This window comes from Canis lupus, chromosome 18, assembly GCF_003254725.2.
Source record: "Canis lupus dingo isolate Sandy chromosome 18, ASM325472v2, whole genome shotgun sequence".
Lineage (NCBI taxonomy): Eukaryota > Metazoa > Chordata > Mammalia > Carnivora > Canidae > Canis > Canis lupus.
The window spans coordinates 53,797,546-53,807,847 of NC_064260.1; the positions used below are offsets into that span (position 1 = coordinate 53,797,546).

At 49.9% G+C, this 10,302-nt stretch overlaps 2 protein-coding genes and 1 long non-coding RNA gene across 6 annotated transcripts; 2 read left to right on the top strand and 1 right to left on the bottom strand.

The window, feature by feature from the left end:
- The first annotated feature begins 1,411 nt into the window (after window positions 1–1,411).
- On the top strand, window positions 1,412–9,548 carry WDR74 (WD repeat domain 74). Of its 4 annotated transcripts, XM_025446311.3 has the most exons (12): window positions 1,412–2,942; window positions 3,026–3,132; window positions 3,219–3,340; window positions 5,483–5,558; window positions 5,700–5,846; window positions 5,992–6,093; window positions 7,610–7,710; window positions 7,798–7,853; window positions 8,037–8,066; window positions 8,761–8,906; window positions 8,990–9,046; window positions 9,338–9,548. In XM_025446311.3, the coding sequence occupies exons 1-12, from the start codon at window positions 2,876–2,878 to the stop codon at window positions 9,506–9,508; spliced, it is 1,182 nt and encodes a 393-aa protein (XP_025302096.1). In that variant the 5' UTR covers window positions 1,412–2,875; the 3' UTR covers window positions 9,509–9,548. The 4 variants fall into 4 exon arrangements, with proteins under 4 accessions (XP_025302096.1, XP_048952404.1, XP_025302097.1 ...); XM_049096447.1 differs by lacking the exon at window positions 8,990–9,046; XM_025446312.3 differs by lacking the exon at window positions 8,037–8,066.
- Window positions 8,691–10,296, bottom strand: LOC125752918 (uncharacterized). The gene is made up of 2 exons (XR_007403536.1): window positions 10,142–10,296; window positions 8,691–9,093 (listed from the first exon to the last, which is right to left on the bottom strand). It is a non-coding gene; the product is annotated as an uncharacterized LOC125752918 (long non-coding RNA).
- TEX54 (testis expressed 54) lies at window positions 9,685–10,154 on the top strand. The gene is given in 1 exon segment (XM_049096449.1): window positions 9,685–10,154. A coding segment is annotated over 1 exon segment (384 nt). The 5' UTR covers window positions 9,685–9,699; the 3' UTR covers window positions 10,084–10,154.
- Window positions 10,297–10,302: the final 6 nt, after the last annotated feature.

Here is a 10,302-nt window from a genome sequence, read left to right on the forward strand (position 1 = left end):
TTTGGTTGGGTGTGATATTTGTTCTTACCTACTTAATGTTTGACCCATTATTTTAACCCACAATAATATGTTAAGTGGACCTTCGGAATTAGAAAGGGTGATAGTAATAGGAGTTTTTCTGGCTTGTTATCACAGTTCTTTTAGGGATGGTGTACTTAGCGCCCTCCCAAAGAGATAAAGATTGTTTAAGGTTAGTACTGAGTTTAGCTTTTACTTTTCGGTTTTTGTTCTGTAGTAGTTTTATGACTTATTTATTGGGATAATATTTAGTCAGGAACTACGAAATTTAGAAAGCAGCTTCTTGGGATCCCTGGGTGGCGCAGCGGTTTAGCATCTGCCTTTGGCCCAGGGTGCGATCCTGGAGACCCGGGATCGAATCCTATGTCGGGCTCCCGGTGCATGGGGCCTGCTTCTCCCTCTGCCTATGTCTCTGCGCCTCTCTCTCTGTGACTATCATAAATGGAAAAAAAAAAAAAAACTTTTAGAAAGCAGCTTCTCGCAGTTTTTAAGATTTTGTGTATTTATTCATAAGAGAGAGGGAAGAGGCAAAGACCTAGGTAGAAGGAACAGCAGCCCTGCAGCATGCAGGGACCCCGTTGTGGGACTCGATCCTGAGACTCCAGGATCATGCCCTGGGCTGGAAGGTAGACGGTTAATTGCTGAGTGTCTCATTGTAAGTCAGGTCCAGCACACAACAGGCCTAGGCCAGCCGGGTTGAGCCAGTGGTCTTCTGTTATAATACCGGGTAACATGGAGAGCTTAAAAAAAGTAAATGAACCACTCCGTCCACCCTCGTCAAATAACTTATGAATCATAAAAAGTGCACCTTTTCTAAAGGTATAGTAATGCCGGTGCATAAAGTGCAAGAAAAAGCTATTGCAGTTCGAATTGGGAAAATCCACTTCGTAAACACTGTCCTGTGTTTTTTTTTTTTAAATATTTTTTTTAATTGTTATTTATTTATGATAGTCACAGAGAGAGAGAGAGAGGCGCAGAGACACAGGCAGAGGGAGAAGCAGGCTCCATGCACCGGGAGTCCGACTTGGGATTCGATCCCGGGTCTCCAGGATCGCACCCTGGGCCAAAGGCAGGCGCCAAACCGCTGCGCCACCCAGGGATCCCAACACTGTCCTGTGTTGATGACAGCTGAAACAGGTGAAGTAGTGACTGCCTGTTTCTCAACCGGCCAGCAACTTAACTTGGTTTCTCTCAGGTTAAGCAGTGTTCCACGAAACTCTTTCTGAACTCAAGATGTTTTAAGGAATAACAGCGAAACAACTGCAAGGAGCTCTGTTGGGACTCGATCCTGGGACTCCAGGATCCCGCCCTGGGCAAAGGTAGACGCTTACAATGAGAAAACCCACCCAAAAGAGGCTCCTGCAAGATAAAGGATTTAAATGTAGAACTTTTTTTTTTTAAGATTTTTAAAAATTTTTATTTATTTATGATAGTCACACACACACACACAGAGAGGCAGAGACATAGGCAGAGGGAGAAGCAGGCTCCATGCAGGGAGCCCGACGTGGAATTCAATTCCTGATCTCCAGGATCAAGCCCTGGGCTGAAGGCGGCACTAAACCGCTGAGCCACCCGGGCTCCCTAAATGTAGAATTTTAAAGATAAGGGCGAATTTAGGTTTAGTTTAATGCTGTGCTATTTCAATACCGGGGGGGGGGGGGGGGGCGGCGGTGCCCAAGGAGGCCAATAGCAGGTATAGACTGTGAAGTAGAGCCAGGGTGATTGTTTCCTTGGTAATACGACGGTAAGATAAATGTGGAATGTGATGCCCAGAACTCGCACCAGCAGCTCTGCAGCTGAGCTGCAAACGGAGGCTTGTTTCTCTGTAGAGGCCTGTGCAGGCAAAAGTGGGATGTTTTTATTCTTACTGGTATCATCTCAAACAGTCAAGTTTTTGCTACTCTAATTTCAGAGAAGAAAAATCTCTCCATAAGAAAACAGTAGTCACTCAAAGAAGGGGCTGTCCCGACGTTGTAAAGTAGCCGTTTGTCCCTGGGAGAGAAATACTGTTTTAATTTTGCAGATTTTTATTGTCAGTCAGAACTGATTTTCACCATCACCAAACCTCAAGATGAGGAAAGAAAACACGACGTCCCTACCTCCACTTTCCAGATTTCTGCTTTAAGATCGTCAGTTTCATCTTCCCCATCTTTCTTCCTTTTGTCCTTTACACTCGAGGTCGAAGCCATGTGCCTCATTAGTGATTTGAGTCATTTCTAAAGTGTGCTTTCTTGTTCAGAAGACAAGATGTACATGATGCTTTGGAATAGGGAGACGGACTAGGCCTGGCTCCCCCGGGCGACGCGGTCTGGCTAGGATGCCTTCCGCTCCAAGTGCAAAACTGTCAAGTTACTCCGGATCAGGAACAGGTGTCTCCAGATTCCCTCTTCCTAAAGCAAAACCAGTTGGCGCAGGCAGGGGGTCCTTACTCTTCCCTCTCTCTCTTTTTTTCTTTCTTTATTTTTATTTTTATTTATTTATGATAGTCACAGAGAGAGAGAGAGAGGGGCAGAGACACAGGCAGAGGGAGAAGCAGGCTCCATGCACCGGGAGCCCGACGTGGGATTCGATCCCCGGTCTCCAGGATCGCGCCCTGGGCCAAAGGCAGGCGCCAAACCGCTGCGCCACCCAGGGATCCCTTTCTTTGGTTTTTATTTATTTAAATATCTACACCCAACGTGGAGCGCCAACACGATCCCCAGATCAAAAGTCGCAAGCTTTTCCCAAGTCACCACCAAGTTCCCTGGTTCCGGCTGCTAGAACTCCCGGAGGCGGCGACCGTCCAGATCCGCTCCGCGCGCGCTGGTGACGCAGACGCTGCGCCGGAAGTGCGAGCAGCGGGCTGCCGGGCTCCGTTATGGCGGCCGCTGCTGGGGCACGCTGGAACCATGTGTGGGTGGGCACCGAGACCGGGATTCTGAAAGGTGGGTGGCTGGGCCCGGCGTGGGGAAGGTGGAGGGTGGCCCCCGCTCGTGACCGCGGCGCGATTGACGCCCGCCTCCCGCAGGGGTGAACCTTCAGCGCAAACAGGCGGCGAACTTCACGGCTGCTGGACAGCCGCGGCGCGAGGAGGCGGTGAGCGCTCTGTGCTGGGGCGCCGGCGGTGAGACTCAGGTGAGCGGCAGCTGTTCGGTCCCGAGCTGGGGAGCCAGGGTGCGGCAGCCCTGCTTGATCGTCATCCTGCCCTCTTCTACCCGCAGATCCTGGTGGGGTGCGCCGACAGAACAGTGAGGTTCTTCAGCACCGAGGAGGGTCGATTTCAGGGCCAGAAGCACTGCCCCGGTGGGGAAGGCACGTTCCGAGGCCTCGCCCAGGTCGACAGGTAAGACCGAGCCCCTCGCTGAACGCTCAGATTGTAGGAAGAGCGTGGAGACTCCCTCAGGAAGGCCGAGTAATGACAATCAACCCATAGTGCCACGGACTGGGGCGGGTGACAGGAACCTGTGTCCTACCTGTAACAAGCATTTATTGAATACCTGCTGAGTAACAGGCATGGGGTGAAATGCAAAGGCTGCAGGTAAACCAGATGCATCAGTGAAGTACCTGCCTTCATGGAGTTTGCATCCTCTAGAGTTTTGCATTCTGGCTCCATAATCTTTTGGGTGACCCTGAGCAGGTCATTTAATAGTTTAAAGTATGTTTGAAAACAGAGACTAACAACCACCAACAACACGGTGAAGTTCTCAAAGTAAAGGATAGGAAAGTGCTACCGGTTAGGTAACTTGCCAAACGTTTTCTTTTTCTTCCAAAGATGGAGAAGGCTGTGAATGAATAAGCTGTGTAGGTTTGGTGGTGTTCTGACAAGTGAGATGTAGAAATGTCTGTGTGGGTGAGACATTTGCACTGGGCCATGAAGGATGGGCAGAATTTTGACCGGAAGAGAATAGAGTAAATGCATTTTAGAAAGAGGCTACCACCTGGGCAGAGGCCAAGGATTGGTGTCAGGCTACACTGTAATTATGGGAAAGATAAACAGCATTTGGGGGTTGAAGCCGAGGATGTATTTTTTACTTATTTATTTATTTACTTACTTACTTACTTACTTACTTACTTACTTAAGATTTTATTTATTTATTCATGAGAGACACACACAGGCAGAGACACAAGCAGAGGGAGAAGCAGGCTCCATGCTGGGAGCCTGACTTGGGACTGGATCCCGGGTCTCCAGGATCACGCCCTTGGGCTAAAGGCGGTGCTAAACCGCTGAGCCCGAGGATGCATTTTAATACAATATGAGCAAGCTAGGTAGGTATTAAATGTCTTTCATAGCCAGGCTGAGATTTTTGCGCTTGTGATTTGCAGGTGATAGGGGGTATTGCGTTTGAGCAAGGAAAATGGATTGGAAAGAGCCGTGGGGAGGCTGTTGCCACAGTCCAGGCAAGCGACACAGCCTGAACCGAGGTAGAGAAGGTGGGCAGACATGAGAAAGAACATAGGCTCAGATTCTGCAGCTCCTATTCCTGGGAGAGACTTGCTTGGGGTTCATGGGAGGGGTGCATACTTTGAGGGCAAGATTGATATTTACCATCTGGAACTCCAAACAGGGAACTCGAGGGAAGAAGCTAGTGTTTGATTTTGGCCAGATCCTAAATTTAGACCAGTCCCACTTCACCAGAGCTACTGATCCTGACTCCTGGTGACCCACTTAAGATTCAGAAAGACCAGCAGGGCCAGGTGCCCCCAGACATAGCTGTGGAATAGCAAAGGCTTTCTGCTTTGGAGTGTCACAGACTTGATTTCCAGCTCTGGTTCTGACATTTATAGTTGTGTAGGCAAGTCTTATCATTTCTGAGAGCTTTAGTCTCCTCACTCACAAAACTGATAAGCCCTCCTCTTGTTGAGGATATTAAATAACAGACCTGGAAGGAGAGAATCTTGTAATAAATCTGGGAGTGGGTCCACTGGGGTCTAGAGATTACTTTTACACTTACTTTTCTTTTTCTTTCTTTCTTTCTTTCTTTCTTTCTTTCTTTCTTTCTTTCTTTTTTTCTTTCTTTCTTCTTTCTTTCTTTCTTTCTTTCTCTTTCTTTCTTTTCTTTCTTTCTTTCTTTCTTTCTTTCTTTCTTTCTTTTTCTTTCTTTCTCTTTCTTTCTTCTTCTTTCTTTCTTTCTTCTTTCTTTCTTTCTTCTTTCTTTCTTTCTTCTTTCTTTCTTTCTTCTTTCTTTCTTTCTTTCTTTCTTCTTTCTTTCTCTTGCTTTCTTCTTTCTTTCTTTCTTCTTTCTTTCTTTCTTTCTTTCTTTCTTTCTTCTAAAATTTTATTTATTTATTCATGAGAGACATACAGAAAGAGAGGCAGAGACACAGGCAGAGGGAGAAGCAGGCTCCATGCAAGGAGCCCGACATGGGACTTGATCCCAGGTCTCCAGGATCACGCCCTGGGCTGAAGGCAGCACTAAACCACTGAGCCAGCCGGGGTGCCCTACTTTTCTTCTTTTAACCTAACTCTATCCTCCTCTGTCTGCAGCACCCTCATCACATGTGTAGATTCTGGGATTGTCCGAGTCTGGCGTGAGAATGACAAGGAGGCATCCTCTGACCCAGTAAGGCTCCCCTGGCTTGCCAGTGATGGTTGGGGAAGGTGGGGGCCAGGAACCAAGTGAGGGCTTTGGGGTAAGAGGATTAAAGAATTAAAGACTATGGAACTGCTTCTCATCTCCCCTCCCATCTCCTCTTCTTTTCAGCTCTTGGAACTGAGTGTGGGTCCTGGGGTGTGTAGGATGCGCCAAGACCCAGCTCACCCCCACATGGTTGCTACGGGTGGGAAAGAGAATGCTTTGAAGGTGTGGGACCTACAGGGGTCTGAGGAACCTGTGTTCAGGGCCAAGAATGTAAGTAACGGGTGGGAGGTTCTGGGGCTGAGGCCACTGACTGAGTCAGAGACCAGGTGGGCTTTAGGGGATGATGATAAAGGGCTGAAGGAAAGGGCCTATGAGCCTCCCACAACTTATCTCCCATCTACCCACCCCTGACCAGGTACGGAATGACTGGCTTGACCTGCGAGTTCCCATCTGGGATCAGGACATACAGTTTCTTCCTGAGTCTCAGAAGCTTGTCACCTGCACAGGGTACCACCAGGTGAGGCACCATCCCACTCCTGCCTCCTGGGCTTTCTCTCCTGGAGAAATAGCCTCCCTACACAGGCTCAGTCCTCATCATTTGGCACAGCTATCCTTCTTAGGCTCTGTCCCTGAGTTTTCAGAGAGAGCCTTTCCCCCATCCATCCCAGCCCCATGGCTGAGCCAGTGACCTTCTAGTGCATTCTAGGACGAGTGTTCTGGACTGTGACCCTTTATTTCCTATCTGGAAGGGAGGAGGGAAGAAGAGAATGCCCTTTTCATAGTAGAATCACAGGGTACAGGTGTGATGAGAGGACACTGGGTTGGGTGGCAAGAAAACTGGGTTCTGGTTTTGTTTTGTTTGTTGTTAAGATTTTATATATTCATGAGAGACACAGAAGAGAGGTAGAGACATAGAGGGAGAAGCAGGCTTCTTGTAGGGAGTCCAATGCGGGACTTGATCCCAGGACCCTGGGATCATGACATGAGTTGAAGACAGATGCGCAACCACTCAGCCACCCAGGTGTCTCTGGGTTCTGTTGGTTTTTTTTTTTTTAAGATTTTTTATTTATTCATGAGAGACAGGGAGGAGAGAGAGAGGCAGAGACATAGGCAAAGGGAGAAGCAGGCTCCATGCAGGGAGCCTGATGTGGGACTTGATCCTGTATCCTGGGATCATGCCCTGAGCCAAAGGCAGATAGATGCTCAACCGCTGAGCCACCCAGATGTCCCTGGGTTCTGGTTTTGATGCAGCCTCTGATTTGTTTGGGATCAAGGCCTGACCCTTGTCAGCCTCAGCTTCTCAGTTTTATAGGAGGAAAGGAGGGTCCAACTGGGGATCTTTACAGCCGTCCTTATTTGAGTCCTAAGACCCAGGCAGGATTGGGTCACTATTTGCCCCATTTCCTTTACTCCTGCGTAATGAAATCCGATCTTGTTGATTTGCCTCTGTTCAAACACAGTATGAGGCTTTTTCTCTCTGTTGTTTAGGCTAAATTTCTCTGAAATTCAGTACTCTGACAGTTGGACTAGCTTGCTGCTTTTTTTATTTTTCTTTTTTTAAGATTTTAATTATTTATTTACAAGAGACACAAAGTGACAGAGACATAGGCAGAGGGAGAAGCAGGCTCCCCATAGAGAGCTCAGTGCAGGAATTGATCCCAGGACCCTGGCCAGGATCACGACCTGAGCTGAAGGCAGATGCTCAACCACTGGGGCCCCAGGCATCTCCTGGCTTGCTTTTTCATCCCCAGATGAGAGTATGAAGGGATAGAATGTTCACACATGCAGACCATGGGAATGCTGCCACCCCCCAATCTGGGGTAACTCTTTCCTCAGCCCTGCCCGTTCATGCTCCTAAGCAGATCTCCGCTGCCTGACACTCAGAGGAAAGGGGGTACATTTCAAATAAGAAAGTTTCTCTAAGAGTAGGTCATAAATAAAGCAGTGTGTGAAGGAGGAGGTAAAGATGGGGAGAAAACAGAGCTGGGGGTATATGGCATGAAGGTACTCTTGTGATACCTTGGTGTCTCTAGGTCCGTGTCTATGATCCAGCCTCCCCGCAGCGGCGGCCGGTCCTAGAGGTCACCTATGGAGAGTACCCACTTATGGCCATGACCCTCACTCCTGGGGGCAAGTAAGTGTTGAAAGGACAAAGATTGGGGCTCAGAGAGGACTCATGGGGGCTCCTGCTGACCCCACCTGCCTCTGGTCTCCTCCTTAGTTCTGTGATCGTGGGGAATACTCACGGGCAGCTGGCAGAAATTGACCTTCGACAAGGTGAGTGGATTAGGGAACCTTGCAAGAGGACAAAGGGTGGGAGGAAGGATGGGATTCCCTCTGAGGGGGTGCAGTGGAGTGGCTGAGCCCTCATTCAGGTGCCTATTGCCTGGGTTCAAATCCTGGTTTCACCAGAAGCTATATGATCTTGGACAAGTGGTTTCAACTCTTTGTGTCTTCTAGCTCCTTCACCTATAAAATGGAGACATACCGGTGAGAATTCCTGTCCTAGTTTAATATCGAGGAATTATTGAAACATAGGGACACCTGGGTGGCTCAGTGGTTGAGCATCTGCCTTTGACTCAGGGTGTGATCTTGGGATCTGAGATGGAGTCCCACATTGGGCTCTTGCAGAGAGCCTGTTTCTTCCTCTGCCTGTGTCTTTGCTTCTCTCTCTGTCTCTCATAAATAAAATCTTTTTAGAAAGCATATTGAAACATAAGGTGATTGGGGATCCCTGGGTGGCGCAACGGTTTAGCGCCTGCCTTTGGCCCAGGGCGCGATCCTGGAGACCCGGGATCGAATCCCACGTCGGGCTCTTGGTGCATGGAGCCTGCTTCTCTCTCTGCCTCTCTCTCTCTCTCTCTCTCTCTCTCGCTCGCTCTCTGTGACTACCATAAATAATTAAAAAAAAAAAAAAAAAAAAGAAACATAAGGTGATTGAAACAGTAAACAACTGGGGCACCTGGGTTGGCTAGTTGGGTAAGTGTCCAACTCTTGATTTCTGCTTAGGTTATGATTTCAGTGCTGTGAGATGGAGCCAACAACCCGCTTCACATTAGGCATGGAGCCTGTGTAAAATCCCCACCCCCTCTGCACATGCACTCTTTCTCTCTCTAAAAAAAAAAAGAAACATTTAATGGTTGTTGGCTGGCCAGCTAGTGCTGATGCCTCCTCCCTTCCCCAGGGCGCCTACTGGGCTGTCTGAAGGGGCTGGCGGGCAGTGTCCGAGGATTACAGTGCCACCCTTCAAAGCCCCTCCTAGCCTCCTGTGGCTTGGACAGAGTCTTGAGGATACACAGGATCCAGAATCCACGGGGCCTGGAGCATAAGGTGAGAGCTGGTTGCCTCGTGTGTCCCCATCCAGGTTTTTGTTTCAGTGTGCTTGCCTCCCTAAGGCTCCTGATCTTTTGTAGGTTTATCTCAAGTCTCAACTGAACTGCCTTCTTCTGTCAGGCAGGGATAACTGGGAGGTAAGCAGCTGGTCTGTGGGAGTAAGGACACAGGTGTGAGCATTTCCCTGGGGAGAGAAAAAAAAAAAAACAGTGGCTGGAACTGTCTCCTTGTCTGCCAAGTTACTGAAGTTCTCTGAGGAGTGTTAATAGTTATATTCCTGATAGGGTTACTGCCGAGGGTTGACATAGCATGGATGGGAATAGTGTCTGGCAGCAGGAAATAAAAGCGATTATTTCCCAGCTGGATCCTTCTTCCCTGTGTATCTGTTTCTGTGTCCCTGACTCCTCTAACCTTTCTCCCCCTGCCAGGATGAGCCCCAAGAGGCCAAAAAGGCACCACCGGAAGACACAGAGACAGATGAACTTTGGGCCTCCTTGGAGGCAGCTGCCAAGCGGACGCTCCCTGATTCGGAGCAGACCCAAGGGGCTCTCCAAACCAGACGGAGAAAAAAGCAGCGGCCTGGGTCCACCAGCGCCTGAAGAGCCTATGCTCACTTTGTAAATAAACAGCTCAACACCCGCCATGACCCTGAGCCTTTTGTGATGGGAGAAAGGAAAGAGGGGTGGCTGCTCCCTACACTGGTGCAGTAGGATATCTGACGTCACAAAAGCCAGGCCCGGAGCCTGGTGGGTTGGCGTGGGTGGCACGGAGTTGGGGGCCGCTCGGGGCCATGGGCTGCTGCCAAGACAAGGACTTCCAGACGGATGAGCCGGCCTCGGAGGAAGTCGAAGGTGGGACCCAAGACACACCAACGGGCCCCAGGGAACGGGAGAAGGGGTTGCTCTGACAGGACCGCCCAGGAGGTTGAACCCCGGAGGGCAAAGCAGAGCTCAGCGGCTTTATCATCTCCGCAGGCTCTGAAGAGGTCCACATGGGCCCGCCCGACCACCGGAATCAGAGGTCGAATGAAAGCCTCCTGATCACTGTGCTGTGGCGGCGGCTATCCCTGTTCAGCCGTCGGGGCTCAAGCAAGAGACAATCCGCCCAGAGTCAAAAGCAGGGATTGCAGGAGAGCAACCAGGAGGGGATCCTGGAGGAGCCGGAGAAGGGGTGACCCCAGCCCTGCTCTCAGTCTGCCCCAGCCTCCAGAGAATAAAGTTTCTAACGTGTACCTGCCCAGTACAAGCGCCCCTGCTGCCCGTTTTGCGGATGGCTTTTGGGCACCGCAGGGGCTGCGGGCTCTTTAAGGCTCCTCTGCTGAGATTGGCCCAGCCCCCTGGGCTCCGGCCCTGGCTCCTCGGGGGCGGGGTCGCGGGCGGCCTAGCCAATGGGA

Coding starts and splice junctions, on each gene's coding strand:
- WDR74 (XM_025446311.3), top strand. CDS start 2,876: ATGGCGGCCGCTGCTGGGGCACGCTGGAACCATGTGTGGGTGGGCACC. Junction 5,559..5,699: donor AGGAGGCATCCTCTGACCCA/GTAAGGCTCCCC, acceptor TCTTCTTTTCAG/CTCTTGGAACTGAGTGTGGG. Junction 8,907..8,989: donor CACGGGGCCTGGAGCATAAG/GTGAGAGCTGGT, acceptor GATCTTTTGTAG/GTTTATCTCAAGTCTCAACT.